At 38.1% G+C, this 17,826-nt stretch overlaps 1 protein-coding gene across 11 annotated transcripts in view; it reads right to left on the minus strand.

Annotated features, from left to right (window-relative positions):
• The window catches only part of CACNA1C (calcium voltage-gated channel subunit alpha1 C), a 625,236-nt gene that overhangs the window by 456,741 nt on the left and 150,669 nt on the right, over positions 1 to 17,826 (minus strand). For 10 of the 11 annotated variants that reach the window (XM_087873676.1, XM_087873677.1, XM_060694462.2 and 7 more), the window contains exon 1: positions 16,625 to 16,749. Coding sequence is in view for 1 of the 11 variants with exons in the window: in XM_060694463.2 (XP_060550446.2) it covers positions 16,625 to 16,730 (106 nt within the window). In the remaining 10 variants the exon portion in view is untranslated. Of the gene's footprint in view, positions 1 to 16,624; positions 16,750 to 17,826 lie in introns of those variants that run through there. The other variant, XM_060694463.2, reaches the window with a different exon arrangement.

Consider the following 17,826-nt stretch of genomic DNA (forward strand, 5'->3'; position numbering starts at 1 on the left):
TCTTGGCTATCTAATAACATTTGCTCCAATGGCTTCATATGATGGAGTCATGCTCCCACTAAAATAGCTGGTCCGTGATTTGGAAGTCTTCTTGGATGTATAACTCCTGCTCAAGCAGCAGATGTAGGTCATATCTGAGTGAACTTTGCTCAGCATAACTGGTGCGCTAATTATGGCCTTACCTGGATCAAGAAACTTTAGTGACTAATTCACTCTATAATCACGTCATGGGGCTATGGTAACATTTTCTAAGCAGGGCTATCTTTCACGATGACAAGGAAACTGTACAGAATTCCAGAGTTCTAAGAATTCTAAAATATAGAATCTTGAAGAAGAAGAATTTCCCCATCTCAGTTATAGTAGGTTAATTGGAATACAAAAATACAAAGACAATACAAAACAAACAAAACTCCCACCACCCACAGCACCCACACAACATTCTACATATATACTTTTTGTCATCAACATTATATATAATATTTTTCTTTGCATAATAATAAGAAAATAATATTAGATTCTTAATTCAACTACTTAAGACTTAATGTATATTTATATCCTCTCCTTATTACTTGTAATCTTTCACCCTAGTTGTTATCGTCTACGGTTATGTTTATTTTCCTTTCCAGCCATTGCTACCATTGGTGCCACACACGGTAGTAGTCACTTTCTTCCTTGTCCTGGAGTTCCAGAGTCAATCTGTCCATCTCGGCACATTCTGTTATCTTTGAGATAATTTTATCTTTGGTTGGGAGTTGGTCTAATTTCCAATTTTGAGCAAATAGTTATCGTGCTGCTGTCAGGATATGTATAATAAGGTATTTCGTCTCTTTGGAGTATTGTGCTGTTATCATGCCAAATAGAAAAAATTCTGGACTATCTTCAACTTGTAAATTTGTTATTTCCTCAATACTTTTTTTGATGTCTTGCCAATATTGTTGGGCCTTTTTGCATTTCCACCGAACATGAAAATACGTCCCTTTTTTGGTTTTGCACCTCCAACAAAATGAGGGGGCGTTTGGGTAGATTTTAGCTAATCGAGCCGGTGGTAAGTGCCATCTATAAAACATTTTGATGAGATTCTCTTTATACATTGTGGCCCTTGTCATTTTAATATTTTGTTTCCATAATTTCTCCCAATTTGCCAATTGAATGTTGTGGCCTATATCCCTGGCCCACGTTATCATGTTTTCTTTCACAGTTTCTTCTAAAAATGCTTTTTCGCATGTCTTTCTGCATCTGGACTAAGATGTCTCTTATGAGGTAAAGGTAAAGGTTCCCCTCGCACATATGTGGTAGTCGTTCCCGACTCTAGGGAGCGGTGCTCATCTCTGTTTCAAAGCTGAAGAGCCAGCACTGTCCAAAGACATCTCCGTGGTCATGTGGCTGGCATGACTAAATGCCAAAGGCGCACGGAACGCTGTTACCTTCCCACCAAAGATGGTTCCTATTTTTCTACTTGCATTTTTATATGCTTTTGAACTGCTAGGTTAGCAGAAGCTGGGACAAGTAACGGGAGCTCACCCCATTACGCGGCACTAGGGATTCGAAGCTAGAAGTACCTCATCCTGACTTTCTCACCATTTTTCACAAAGAGAAACTAGATTTGAGAAAGATAAATGCCATGCCTCATGATGTCACTACATGCATTTCCTAATATTCACTTGAAATGAGTATTTAGGTGGGAGTAGAAGATTGCAGTGAATCACACAATGTGACATCATGTAGTATGTTTTTCTTGGTATTACGGAGAAGGAGGTGGAAACTTGATGGGATATTATATTATTTCTAGTTTGGTCCTTTCCAACTAAACCTTTATTTTCTGTGTGTGTCAGCTCATTTCCTAGAAATCAGAAATGATGTTTTTATTTCTCTCATAATGTATTCATGAGACTTAATTTGGAGTTGGAAAAATCCCAGGTTTTTTCTTTTTAGTTTATTCTTGTCATTTTGGATTTTGAAGAAGGTTAGGAAAAGTATCGATGCTTTTGAATTTTGGTTTCGGAGAAGACTCCTGAGAATACCATGGACACCCAAAAATCTGGCAGGTCTGAAAGACCAGGTTAAGGATAGATCATCAGGGAGAAAATCTATGAGAGATGACAATGACTTGATAGCACATAATCAATCTTGCATAAAGTACTTTCCATCTCTATAGCACTGTTATATATTTCAGCGATGGTTAATTCATCCACTGTACTGACAATTGTATTAGTCCCAGGGCCAGTCAATTCCTTCTAACTTTTCAATTATTTTAGGGATCCTGCATTATAATTAATCATAACGTTCCCTTTTCAGCATCCATTTATCTACCCAAATAAAATAAAATCTTCTGAATAGGACCATCTTCCTGTGGTCAAGGTAGTTTAATACTGGTATGAAATGGATTTGAATGTGGATTTGAATGTGTCACGCAATGGAGAAAGTTGTACTGGATATACAAATGAAACTGGTGGATATTTCATTGCTTAAAAGAGATATACAATTACTAAACGAGAAAACTGATTTGGATTACGTTCTGTTACTGAATGTACAAAAGAGGACTGTTACAGTCTTGAGGGACTTTATGAGAAATGATTTTTTAAAAGGACAGATTTTACTTATTGGATGTACAAAAGAAGTCTGTCAAAGTTCTGAAAGATTCTTGGGACAAAAATAAAGATAATGAGAAATCAAGCTCTGGGACTATCTTTGATGGGATTAAAATTAAGCTTTTTAAAAGTACAGAGAAGGAACACAGAGTTGACTTATTTGATCAAGTTTAAAGTAGAAAATTAATTATATCTGGCTCCCCTTATTCAACTTCTGCTGCTAAAGAATGAATGACCAGGCTTCAGGATTTTGTTTGTTAATTAGGAGATGAGTTATGGGGGTAAAAAGAGTATAGGTTGTACTAAATGACAGTAATAAGATACTAAAATTGGTTTTACTTGCTGAAATGAAGGGGGAGGTATCAACATATTTAATTAAATTAATAATTTTAAAAATGGAAGAGGAATCTAAATACTGAAAAACACCAGCTGGCATTTTGAATTTGCACACTGTGGATGTCCTGCACTACAGCCTGAATCACCCATCATCTTTATCATTCTCAGTTATTCCTGGAATTATTATCCGCTGAAGAAATGGACTTTATGATATTGTACTACAGAGATTTCACTCTGCACCCAATAATGGTCACAGATGAAATCCCTGTTACACTGGTTAGGATGCAGGTTGGGGATGATCTGTAATAAATCCCACCCGGGTACCTGAAACATATTTTTCCAGATTCAAAGTGAGACCTAACAATGTCATTTCCATCTGTTCCAAGAAGGGTTTAGGCAATAGATGAATCAAGTGGAGAAAGATACCTAGGAAGCTTTTCAGAGAGAACAGCCTGAATATCAATAGAGAACACTCCTCCCGTGCAAGTAGATTCAATATCTCTGTGGTGTTCCTCTTTCAAGGCAACCTTTTCATGTGAAAGCAAAAGATAAACACTTTCAAAAGGAATTGTTGTCACTGAATGGTGAACAGACCAGGGAGAATTTATGCTATTTTCTCAAGTTTGTCAAAGGCTAACCTGCCACAAGCAGCTGCATTTCTTAAAAGAGTCCATGTTTCCACCATTTACTATAAATGGCATTTCATATCTTACCCCCCCAAAAAAGTGTTTGAATTAAGAAAGGGTAGTAGTAACTCATGCAAAAAGGTCTGAGTTCAGTTCTAACTCGCTTTACTCCAACTGGCCGAAACTTTTATATTTAAATCCGCACAGTCACCTCTGCTCTGAGTATTCAAAGCTCAGCTAAGATGGAATGGAGGTCTAATTCAGCAAAAGACCATTTCTTATGTTCTCAAGAAAGGACTAATACTTTATTGGGTCATCAAGTTTGTTGAGTTTGGTAGATTTTTTTAAATACATATATATATATATGCCATGTAAGAATATAGATTGCAGCAACTTTTGCATGGCAGTTTCACACTTCCTGAATTCAGGAAATCTCCCCTTGGGAATCTCCAGACTAAAAAAAAATGACAGATGCCGATTTAGTTGTCGTAAATCATTATTTTAAAAGACGCAGGAATTCACATGTTGGAAACCATCTTTCTGAAGGTTTAAAAGCATTATGCAAAAGTATTTTTTATGCCTGAATATTTTTCTCATAGCACTGCACTAAAGATGTCGGGATTTCTTTCATATATGGTAGAGAAAATGTACCACAGTGTGAGTGTTGCGGGACACGTCTCCAGCGGCCATTTTCCAACTCTGAGCCTTTGCTAGCTCTCTGGATTACTGCAGGTCATCAGTTCCTTGATGCTGAATGAAACTTCTTTTCTGAACGTAGAGATCAGTTCACAAACTCCCAAATTATCCCAGTCTGTGTATTGAGTTGAACACAAACTGCATCTAATCATGCAACCAAGCAATTGCCTGTTTTATACACCACACATCCAAATTGATTTTCCATCCATGTATAGCACATTTCATTGTATGCTAAAAATCAATCTGGCAATGTGACGGAAAAATCAGATGACTGCTTGGCCATGTAGCGGCTCTAATATATATTCAACTTGCCATGCAGATAGGATCAATTTTGAGTAGCTGATTCAGATCTTGAAACCGGGAGTACAGAAAACACAATTAATCTACTTCATTTTCTCCCAAATAATATATTTTCTAAAATCTGCACCACTCCATTATTGCTGTTGTTATTAATCAAAAATATGTTTTCAAGCGTGATGACAATACTCAATAGTATTCAATGCACTATAACAAAGACACGGAAAAGGATAATATAATGCTGTATATATTATTTTGTATAGTAAATTGCCTCTCACCAGTGATGGGTTGCCCCCGGTTCGCACCGGTTCTATAGAACCGGTAGTAAAACCGGCGGGAGGCCTCGCCCACCGACCCTGACGTCATCAAAACCCTTCTGTGCATGCGCAGAAGAGTGCATGCACACGAGCGAAGCGAGCGTGCGCACGCGGCCCCGCTACGAACCTGTAGTAAAGGTAAGTAAAACCCACCCCTGCCTCCCACCACATACTGCCTGCCTGTAGGAGAGCAACTGTGTACAAGGGTTAAGATGCTGCACCCTCAACTATCCAAACTCACTGTTTGAGTTTGGGACAATCACTCTTTCTTGGCCCAACCTACCTCATAGGGTTGGTATGGTGGGGAAAATGAATGGAAGGAGTGCTGTATACACTACCTTGAGTTCCTGAAAGAAAGGCAAATATAAATCTAACAAACTGATTTAATTCTCTCCTCAAATATTTTTTACCGCTAACAGCAGATGTGGAACTGATGAGCACTAGAGTGTGTAAAAATTATGTAGTAAAAATTTATATAATTTATTAGCGCAATAGCAGCAGCTCTTAAACTTATATACTACTCTATAGTGCATTACAGCATTTTCTGAGCGGTTACAGATCTCAGCATATTGCCCCCAACAATCTGGGCCCCCATTTTACCAATCTCAGAAGGATGGAAGGCTGAGTCAACTGTGATGGACGGTATTTTGGATGGGAAAGGGGCTTCCCATGTTGTTAGGCTGAACCTTCAACAAGAAATAATCTTGGTCAATCCACTACAATTATTGTTAGGCTCATAAAACAGAATAAACTCCCATAGACTCTGCCCTGATTAAATGCAGAATCCAGGATCCAAATCAAGAATCTTTTGTGCACACAAAGCATATAACTCACTACTGACATACAGCCTACCTCCTCAATAAATTATTGAATAAATTAGTTCTTTGACTACATTTTAGGACATGGAATGTTGCCTATTTTCATTCTTCCTGCATCAATTTACCTTGCAGACAGAACTTCATATTGGTACAATGTGGTTCACCTAAAGGGTCATTCTATGCCATCCATAGCGTGCAAAAGCACAAATACCAATCAATCACAACCAAACTAACCACTGGGACGAAATAGCAAGCATCTAATAATATGATTTAAATAGAAAGGTGTAAAAGGAGATGCACTGTTTGCAAATAATCTTAGATAAAATGATTACTTTCTAATAAATAGCAGTGACTTATTGCTTATTGCTATAAATAGTGGGAAATCCCAACATGCAATATTTTAATAAACCCCACCCATAAGAATATGGCATCATGTGACTAAAAATCTCAGTTAGGATGCATATCCCATTACTTGTGATCTAAAATAACTTTAGTTGCATAAACTAAAGGTTAGGGAGATTCATGGTTAAAAAGGGGGTTTGCTATTTTGGCACGCCAGAGAGTGACTATCACACACACTTCAGGCCCCCACTTCAGTTCCCTCCACCCTCCTCCATGGAGACCTCACAGCCACCAAGTTACGGGCAGACAGGCAGAAAGCCTTCCCAAATCCCAGCATTTTCGATCATTGAAAGTTTAACAAGGCAGAGCAAAAAGCAGCTGTATAGATGCCAACACAACTAGCTAGGGAATTGCAGAAACACTACAGTTGGAAAGTGCTGTAGGAATCAGGCATCTGGATCTTGCTAGTGCTGAATATAGCTTCTACAGCAAAAGGTGTTGACATCACAGTTGGATGTCAGAAGACTCAAGTTCAACAATCACAAAAAGTGACCCAGATACAGCAATCAAATTACACTTGCTATGAAGGGTCACCGTGTAATGTCTTCACATCCAAAACGGGATACTGCAGCTCACATTTATATTTATATAAATTCCATTTTCAAAACAGAGAAATCAGGCAAATACAAATGGTGTAGAATTTCACAAGGGTAACCAGTTGCCAGAAGCTCCATTATAACTTTCACTTAAATTTTCATCTTACTGTTCTGTCTGCCAAATAGTTAGTAATGGAAGAAATAAAAGCTAAACAGTTTTAATTACCAGAACATTCTCTTAGTTCAAAAAAGAGGCAAATTGATTACCTAGGCCACACTAAATACATAAAAGCTCTGAGGTGATAATATTTTCTTTCTTGTATTTTGTGTTTCTATTCATTCCTATTCATTCTTGGTTCTATATACACCAGGGGTGTCAAACTCCGGCCTGCAGGGTGTTTAGATCTGGCCCGTGGTGCCTCTGCCAGTGAAAACGGACCCCGGGCAGGCTGCATGTGGCTCCCCGGATTCTGTTTTCACTGGCAGAGGGCTGCAGAAGACTGTCACGGCCAAAACGAAGCCTTGATGGGGGACATCGGGGTGACATACCCCGCCCACCATGAGGTCAAACACAATCCTGATGTAGCCCTCAATGAAATAGAGTTTGACACCCCTGATCTATACTTTAACACTATTTCTGATCAATCATCACTAAACATTCATTTTTCAAAATGTTCTATTCCACTTTTGCAGCCATATTATTTTACCATCTAAATATGTTTTCCATTCCTACCAGGGGTGCGTTCTACTTACCTTTACTACCGTTTCGCAACAGGAGTGAAGCGAGCGTAAGCGCACACTTCTGCACATGTGCAGAAGCGTCTGCGCATGCGCAGATTGTCTATTATAACATCTGGCCAGATGGGCAGAGCCTCCTGCCGCTTTTACTACCAGTTCGCAAGAACTGGACAGAACTAAAGAGCCTTGGTAGTACAGGGGTTTAAGGCACCCTGTTATTAAGCTTATTAAGACCAGCTGCCTGCAATTACTGCAGGGTTCGAATCTTGCCAAGGCTCAAGGTTGACTCAGCCTTCCATCCTTTCTAAGATAGGTAAATTGAGGACCCAGTTTGTGGGGGCAATAAGCTGACTTTGTATAAATATACAAAAAGGATGAAAGCTATTGCTTAGCGCATTGTAAGCCGCCCTGAGTCTTCGGAGAAGGGCGGCATATAAATCAAATTAAAAAAAAAAAAAAACTGGGAGCAACCCACCATTGATTCCTACCCTGCTAAGAGAAATGCCACATATATACTCTACATACATGTGTGTGTATCAAAGGTGGGTTTCAGCAGGTTCTGACCAGTTCTGGAGAACTGGTAGCGGAAATTTTGAGTAGTTTGGAGAACCGGTAGTAAAAATTCTGACTGGCCCCACCCCCATCTATTCTCTGCCTCCCGAGTCCCAAATGATCGGGAGGAAATGGAGATTTTACAGTATCCTTCCCCTGCCATGCACACCAAGCCACGCACACCAAGCCATGCCACGCCCACCAAGCCATACTCACAAAACCAGTAGTAAAAAATTTTGAAACCCACCACTGGTGTGTATGTACACACACACACACACACACACACGTGTGTGTGTGTGTATATATAAGTATATGTGGCATAATTACTGGAGGTACTAATAGCTAAAGCTCACTAATTTAGCTTCTTTTTTATTTCTTGTGTTATCTCATCTAAGGAAGACAGGAAAAACAAACCATTTCTATAACATTGCCAAGAAACGTGGCTGCAATCTCCAAGAATTGAACAACAGAATCAAATGTTTATTTACTTTTTACATATAAAATTACCCCCAGCACTGTTAATGTAAATGTAGCCATGTAGTCTGGATTTGTTTGTTTTTTGTATTACTGTCTTTCACCTACTAAGGCACCTGTGCATTTCACTTAAGGCTAGAGCTCATAACTGTCAGCCATATTTTATGTTTTCAAAAATGAAGAATCAACTATTCTTCATTCACCAGCTGTTAGGAGGCTTAATTGCAACTTGAGACCATTTCATCACTTGAGAAAATCTAATTGAAATATATGAAGTTTACCTCCATATTTCATTTGAAGAGTGCACAAGAGGCTCCATAACATTATTATTTTTTTGCTTAGTTTACCTTTTTCTTTTTTACTGAGAAGTTCTAGAAAACTCTAGAAAACCTTGCATGGTATTCACTGATATTAAGTTGAAAGATATTGTCCCAACATGGATTTTAAAAGAATCCGGGTTATGTTAAAACTACATAAAATTAAAAATGAAAAAACCTTACTGAATCACCCCTCACCACAATATTCTATTTTGATTGTTCTAAATACAATGCATGAAAAACAGTTAATTTTTTTTTAATGAATACATAAACTGATGCAAGCTCAACATACTAACACAATCGTTTTGTTATAGCTCATGAATTAAATGCGTCCATGGCACTAGACCAACACCAAGGACTCTATCCAAAACTCAACCCTAGCACAGAGCAAACATCTCGGCTGGGCACAAAACAGCCATCACAAAACAGCCACTCAGCAAGGCAGGGAGGGGTTACATGTGAAATCTCAAAGGCATTTCAAGATGACAAGAAAGCAAGATACAACAATTCCATCTATCTGCTTTAGAAAGTACAGTCCGATCTTCAGAAAAAGAATGAAAGGAAGTAATTTTCATTCACTTGTATAAATATTCAATACAAATGCAGAAGTCTTTTAATTTAAAGAATCAAAATTTTGCTTTTATCACAGGCAAGACTGTGTAGGGTAACTTTAACAGGTAATGAAAGTTGAAGTCGGAACCTCTTCCTGTTCTAGAAGGCATAAACAATCAGCCTAGCAATAGGCACCTTTTATCATATCTGGTGGGAATGCCCGAAAACCAGAGACTTTTGGCATCGGATAAAGCAATGGCTGGAGGAAATGCTAATGCAAAATATAGAATTAAAGCCAGTGGCAGTTTAGAAGCAAAAAGAGGGGGTGTTCCTTGGAACCCTGACAGCCAGAACTTTTCTTACTAGGTATTACAATAGATAAATACAATAAAGAAACAATATACTTAATATATGTAACAATATACGTTACATATTCTAACGGCAGCAAGACTGGCCTTTGCACAAAACTGGAAAAATAAAGAAACCCCCTCAGAAGAAGTAGTAGTAGCTAAGTAGCTAACTTGTGCTGAAATGGACAGGTTGACGTTGGAACTCAAAGATAAGAGCGAAACAGAATACTACGAAATCTGGAATAAATTATACTATTGGTTGGAGAGGAGGAAGCTTGCCAGGATAAAGGATTACTGATGAATTGAAAATTCAGAAATCTATATGTTAGTTTCTTGAAAGAGATAGGAATAAAATTGTTATGGATAATAAGTTATATAGACATAAGAATTGTCATGTTTGAATTGTGAAGCAAGGTATGTATTCATATAACATAAAGGAATTGTATTAGTTGTAAGATAAAATGTGACGGAAATGTCTAAACCAAAAATGTCAAACTATGTCCAATATTTTTAGTTATATTATTAATAAAAAACTTTTTAAAATTTAAAAAAAAAAACAATCAGCCTAGCAAGATGCCAAACAAACTGTTGAATCTTGTTAGGTTATCATCATGGTATTGACATCAACCAGACTTGGTAATCTCACTCCAACAACACAGACCTATTTTGCTCTAACTGCCCATGTTGGACAGCTATGATTGTGTTATTTTGGAGGCCGGTTATCTTCCTTTTAGCACATCTTGTCTTAATTGCCCAAAATGAGCACATGGCAACTGCTGTTCTCTAACAGCTAAGAAAAGTTGAACCACCAATTTAAGTTTGCAGAGGAATGCAAAGACTGATTAGGTTTTTTTTCTGAATTTTTAGCTAATGTGGTTTGGTTTGGTATTAGCATGATGTATGAAACCAGCCACTTCGTTAACAAACCATGGTTTAAAAAAGCAGGGTTTAGCACATAAGGGCTTAGCCAGAAATATTTCACAAGAAGAGTCCTCCACTCCTCTGCTCGTAACAAAATACCCTATGCCATCAGACTTGAAATTCTGAGTTTAGAAAATTTAGAAAATTTAGAACTACACTGCCTTCGGTATGACCTAAGCATAGCTCATAAAATCATCTGCTACAATGTCCTACCTGTCAGTGACTACTTCAGCTTCAACCACAACAATACACGAGCACACAATAGATACAAACTTAAAGTGAATCGCTCCAAACTCGATTGCAGAAAATATGACTTCAGTAATAGAGTTGTTAATGCCTGGAATGCACTACCAGACTCTGTGATCTCATCCCAAAACCCCCAAAATTTTAACCTTAGACTGTCTACTGTTGACCTCACCCCATTCCTAAGAGGTCTGTAAGGGGCGTGCATAAGAGCACCAGGGTGCCTACCATCCCTGGTCCTAATGTTCCCTTTAATTGTATTCATTTTATGTACTCAATTCATGCTTATATATATTATCTAACATGTACAAAATAAAATAAATAAAACAAATAAATAAATAACATACCAGCTTCAGATTCTTAATGTGTTTAAAATACAAATCTAATTTTTTTAAAAAGCAAGATATTTACTCTTACTTACACACCCTCATTGAAAACTATAATGCCTGAAGCAACTAACAGCTGATAGCACATGAATGACAGCTTTAATGACTGTTCTCTGTTCTTCCTGAATTTGTCATCGGTCTGTCTTCTTTAAAATGGATGCTGCAGCAAAAATTGAAACGTAATTCGAACGGAGATAGAAGACTGAATACTTTAAGGGAGCAGGTGTTATATCAGTACATGTCCTAGATCCATACGAAATCAGACTATAAAGATTATATAACAAAATAATGATTTCTTTAGGGTACATAAACTGGTGTGATCATGAAAAAAAAGAAAGGTTCTTATCACTTCTTAATTAAGTTATTGGTCTTCTCAAAAAGCTCAGCTTTTTCCCACTGGTAGAATAGAATAGAATAGAATAGAATAGAATAGAATAGAATAGAATAGAATAGAATAGAATAGAATAGAATAGAATTTTTTATTGGCCAAGTGTGATTGGACACACAAGGAATTTGTCTTGGTGCATATGCTCTCAGTTTACATAAAAGATATGTTCCTTCAACTCGCAAAATTCCAAACTTGCACTGTAGTTAGTGAGGGGAATAACAGAATAATGAGTTTGTGGTAAAATACCTTGTCCCCCACCCTTTCGATGTATAGCAATTACACATAATTTGTAGTAAAATTATTATCTGGAGAGGCCCCTGAACTACAGTACAGCTTTTGAATAAATTTCCCTGTTGTAATAACGAAGGCCCTCCAAACTAAGCCATTCGGGGGGGGGGGGGCAGAGTTACATGCAGGCAAGGCATTCCATTGAACACATCTCCTTTTAGAGCAAAACTTCCTTGACTTTTTCTAGCTTTAAGGACTCCCTCCTCTTTCTGCTCCCACTTCATTGCTAATCCCCTTCATCTTCTATAGTGCAACTGTGGTCCGTTCTCTTCCCAATGCAAAGCCATCTGCAGATGAAATTCTGTCACCCTCCAGATTTCAACCAATGCAGCATTCCAACAATCATCACAGCATTCTTGGTTTTTCTAAGCTGTAAACAAGATTCCGACTTTACAGTTCAGAGATAAAAATCGCATAGGGCAGTGTTTCAGTCTGCATCAAAAATCTGTCAAAAAATTATCCACAGTTCTGACTGCAGAACTGGTTTGGGTAAGCAACTTCACCAGGTCCAGATTAATTTGGAAGCTTCCCATCAGAATACAAGCCAGAAATATTTCTTCTGTCATTAAGGACATATAAAGGCTATATCGTAGTTTCCTAATGAAGCCATAATTTCACAATCCAATATAAAATGCCAACTGTACTCACATTCACTCCCCACTGGTTGAGGGAGGAACCCATAAACATAAACCAATGACTGAGTGTATGATTTGCAGAAATTCAAACTCTGAATTTCTAGGTACAACAGGAGAAATTATTGGATTCGCTTTAGATGGGCTTACTGTGTGAGAGAACTTCCTGTGTATTCTTATCAATGCCCATAAAATATTTTTGTTCACTACAGAATCCCATTACAGAGAGATCTTGCTTACTGACCTCCTCATTTAGCAACCATTTGAAGATACGACATGACTGAGGAAGTAATTATATAGCCATTCCTTGCATTTATGATCTGTCTGGCATCCCCATATTCACGTGATTGACATTTGGGCACTTTGTAAAGAGGAGGGATTTATGATGCCTCATTTAACAATGAAAGTGAATCACTTAACGACTGCAGTGGGAGGGACATCGTAAGTCTGTCACAGTCATATGTTTCACTTAGTGATGGTGATAATGGAGTTGCTGATCCCAATTGTGATCACTAAGCAAGGACTACCTTTATTCTATTCTATTTATTCTATCTTATTACCTGTACCTGTGATGGCGAACCTATGGCATGCGTACCACAGGTGGCACGCGGAGCCATATTGGTGGGCACGCGAGCGTTGCCCTAGTTCAGCTCTGGCACGCATGTATGTGCTGGTCAGCTGGGCCCACCGGAAGTCAGCAAACAGGCTACTTCCAGCCTCTGAGGGCCTCCGGAGGGGGTAGGGAAAGCTGCTTTTGCCCTCCCCAGGCTGCAAGAAAACCTCTGGAGCCTGGGGAGGGCGAAAAACGGGCCTACTGGGCCCACCGTGCCATCGCATGCCAAAAGCAGGGAAAGTGCAGGGGTGTCGCGCGCACATGCATGTGGGGGCATGGCGTACTGAATTATGGGTGTGAGCACACGTGGGTATGAGCCCCCCCCCGTGCTCCTCCCGCTTTTGGCACACGAAGGCAAAAAGGTTAGCCATCACTGACCTATACTTAAAATTACCATCCAACATAACTAAGGAAGTAATCAAATCAATTGATATCACACTATGCATGCTTTGGACCCAGTTGTGATGAAAACTGAACAGATTGTGTCAGTAAATAGGCTGTCATCTAAGGAGTTGTTCTCGTGTGAATATACATTTACTACATGTCAAGAAGCAAAATCTTGTCCTTTTTGTTCCTGTCTTAACTGAGCATTTTCACAAGAGGGAAATCCTCTTTTTTTTCCTACTGAATTGGAAGTTAATCTTTAGATACAACTAGATTCAGGGAAACCCTCTCCCCGCATATATAAATCTATAATCTGATGTGGAGCCACTCTATTTCACCCTGTGGTTGTTGTAGAAGTGTCATATTTAGTAATTTCAGAAGGCAATTTTCTTCAATGAAACGGCTCTTCTTTCCAATTGTATTTGATTTCCATGTCTAAAGAACACAGTATTTCTGAAGCAGTTTTTTTCTGTCTCAGTCATACCTGCTGTCTCGCCCAGTGCTTTTCAAAGACAAATAAAATACTTGACATTCAACGAATGGGAACTTAGTAGAAAGTAACAGCAGAGGAATGGATGATAGCTATCTGAGAGCAACTGTAATATACACAACCTGAATGCCATAGAATTTTACAGGTACAGTAGATAGACTAAAAGAATAACCTATGGAGACAACCACACAGAAACATCAAAATTGGGGGGAGGGGGGAATCAGCCTCTGAAAATTATACGGTGCCCGTGTCAAGTACCTTCCTACACATGAAATGCATATTTTACTTTAATTAATGAATTTGTAAAATTTGTTTGTTCTATATATATAGAAATGGTATTTTCTTCCCTCCCTTTCTCTGCAGATTTATCCCATGTAATTGAACAGACTTTGGGAACAGATAGGTAGGTATCTAGCACCACTCTTTCCTGTGCTGTTTTATTTTAGTTCTTCATTTAAAACAACATTTCTGGGTTGTCAGAATTGTATGGCAGCCAGCAAAGCTTCTCAATGTGACAGTTTAATTTAAAGCAATTTTGAAATTTTTTTAAAAAAAATACATGCACAGCAGCATTAAGAAAAAGTAAGGACAATTTTAAAACAAAAGGAACAATGAACACATTTTGTATCACAAAAATCCGTAGAAAACCAGAATATTTTAAGATCTGCTTAAAAGTAAACAAAGACAAATGACAAGCTAACTTATCCAAGGATATAAATTCTACAGTTGTGGGGGTGGGGGTGGGGATGAGGTTGTGGAAATGGCAGCAGAAGGAAAATGCATCCCATGTTTCTCTTAACCAAGTTTATCTTTCTTACTACCAAAAAGAAATTTGGTTAATAGAAACCAAGAACATCAGCTAAAAGCAGTTTCCAATAGGAGGAAATAGCCTTTCAGATATTCTGGCCCAAGTCATTAGGTATCAGTTATAAACAAGTAGCTGATACAAGGTTATTTACAACTATAACAAACTCCGACCACCAGAAAATAGAAGGCAGGAGTATTAGGTATGTTCAACATACGGTATATATGATAAAATAACAACAGCAATAACACTAAGAGATATCAGAGAGAATTAAAGCTAATTTTTTACATTTTCTGATGCTTTTAAAAGTGTTAGAATACTTTCACAGGCAACTTCTGGACTGTTGCAGTTTACAGCTACTATATCTAGGCTAATATGTTCAAGGCAGCCACTAGATGGCAACAAAGAGTTAGTTTTTGCTATATCTCTGTTGCCATCTACTTGTCATCTTGATTTCTGCAGCCTAGATATGATACCACTAAATAAATGAAAGATCTCTTAAAAACATAATAAATGTCACATGATTATTGTACTAAGCACATTAATAGTGTAGTTTTCTGCAATTTCTCCACAATCAGTTTAACAAATTGTTCATGATTAAGCCCACAATCACTGTCACATTTTCAAGAAGAAGAAATTTATTAACTTGTTTTTCTTTCTATTTTTTTAGAATATGCAATATACATTAGCAAATTGCTGTTTTATTTAGCAGATCTTCTTTCCATATCATATTGATCAGTATTTGTACATGAATATTTAACATTTGACTTGCTGAAAGAACTAAATCTGAACAGATATAATTATTCCAGTATTTTTATCTTGCCTTTCTAATAGTCATCACAAAAACAATTGGATATTACTGGGACCAAATCACAAATAAATTTGCTTCCAATGATAATGGAAATCCTTAACAGATATTTTATAGGTTTACAGATCTGTCATTCTTCCTCCAACTTATCTCTCCAAGAAACTGCTTTAAATACAGCTACAACTTTAAGTCTGTTATCTAAAATTTACTATCAAACTAGCTTTTGGGATCTTTGTTTTTTTTTTTTCCTGTTGCTCAGAAGAAATTACAAGTAGTCCTCAACTTACAACCATTCATTTAGTGACCGGTTGAAGTTACAATAGTGCTGAAAAAATTGACTTAGAACTATCCCCACAGTCACATGATCAAAAATTTAGGTGCTTGGTAACCAGCATGTATTTGCAACAGAGGCAGCATCTCAGGGTTATATGATCAGCTGCCCAGCTGATTTCCAAGAAGCCAAGTCAATGGGGGAAGTTGAATTTGTTTAACAACCACATGATTCACTTAAAACCTATGGCAAAAGAGGTTGTAAAATTGGGTCTGGTTCATTTAACAACTGCCTTGCTTAGCAACATAAATTCTGGTGCCAATTGTGATCTTAAGTTGAGGACTGCTTCTACATATTTGAAAACTGAAATGCAAATGTATTTTCCTTCTTTTCTACAATAAGCATTGCCCACACTGAAACAATGGCATTATGACTGCTTTTAGAGAAAAAAAGTAAAGCAAAAGAAGAAAGGGGAAAAAATCAATTACCATACATCAAATGCACCACAAGTCCTATTGTCAAACATTTGAACTTAACACCAAGACTGTTTATTAGCTGAAATAAATAATCCTCCATTGCTTGAAGAAATATAAAGAACATAGGCAATGTTCCAACAACACATACACAAAACACAAAAGTGAGGTTTAATCCAAATATCAAACAATCCAAGACTCTACTGCCCAAAATCCATGCATACATCCATGACTACAATATGAACACTTTCAAATGCCTTTTTACTTGAGTTCCGAATAAGATCTTTTTTCTGCCAAAGCCATAAGCATAAACCAAGACTTACCAGATTGGAATTGGTGGCATTGGAATCGTCTTCTGGAAAGGGGATATAGATAGCTAAGGCCACACAATTGGCAAAAATAGTCAGTAAAATAATAATTTCAAATGGTCTGAGGAATGGAGTTAAGGAAGATAGTCGGTTTCTTAAATTGGAGCTTAAATTGTATACATAAGCTAATTACGCTGGAAGGAAAAAAAAGTTAAAAAGGATTCTGTTTAAAGAAGACTGTTCTAATTCTTTGTATTTTGAAAAGAAACACCTGCCTTTAAAGTGCTTTTTCACCTTCCCAGCCAAATTTCTTCTTAATATGTCAAAAGCACAGTAGGCCAGTCGCGTGCCAGAATACACATAGATTCCTTAAGCTTTTTTTTCTTTTTGTCTTTAAGATGAAATTTATATAATTTCCATCTTTGCTCTGCTACTTTGAGCAAACGGCTTCCACTAAATCTCTTATCTCTAACTGCATTTGCAATACAATTTCATCCTCACTTATCACTTCAGAAAAGCAACTTTTAGAACGCATCAGGGTTGTCTTTGACCTCTGGGGGACTGGGTGTGTGTGGCTGGGATAGGTATAGCTGGGGTGGGCATGGCCAGGGTGGGCGTGGCCAGGGTGTCCTGGCCAACTTTACATCACTGGTGTCCGGGGGCACCTGTGGTGGCCAAGTGCTAAGGCAGGACTTCCCTCAGATCCTCCCTCACTCTCATTATAATCTTCCTTCCTTCCTTCCTTCCTTTTCTTCTTTCCTTTCTTTTCCTTCCCTCTTCCTTCTCCTTTCTTCTTCCTTCCCTTTCCTTATTTTTCCTTCCTTGCTCTCTTCCCATCTTTTGTTCTTTTTCTTTTTCTTTCTCCTTTCTTGTCCTTTCTTGCATGCGCAAATGCAAAAGGGGAAACATTTCTCTTTTTTTGTTTTGTTTTTAGTCTGTTTTGCTAGCTCTTTGCCAGCAAAAAGCTGTTTTTGCTGGCAGTGTTGCAGGAGGCCGTCGCGGCCGAAAAAGGGGCCGGGGGGGCCTGCATGCATCCCCCAAGCTCTGTTTTCGCTGGCAGAGGCACCGCGGATCGGTCCTTTGCTGTTTCCAGGGAGGGCCCATGGGCCAGATCTAAGCACCCCGTGGGCCGGATCCAGCCTGTGGGCCTTGAGTTTGACACCCCTGCTTTTAGGGACTTTAAAGAATATAAGGATTTTAAAAAACAACTACATCTC

This window comes from Pantherophis guttatus, chromosome 7, assembly GCF_059756535.1.
Source record: "Pantherophis guttatus breed Tessera chromosome 7, ASM5975653v1, whole genome shotgun sequence".
Taxonomy (NCBI): Eukaryota; Metazoa; Chordata; class Lepidosauria; order Squamata; family Colubridae; genus Pantherophis; species Pantherophis guttatus.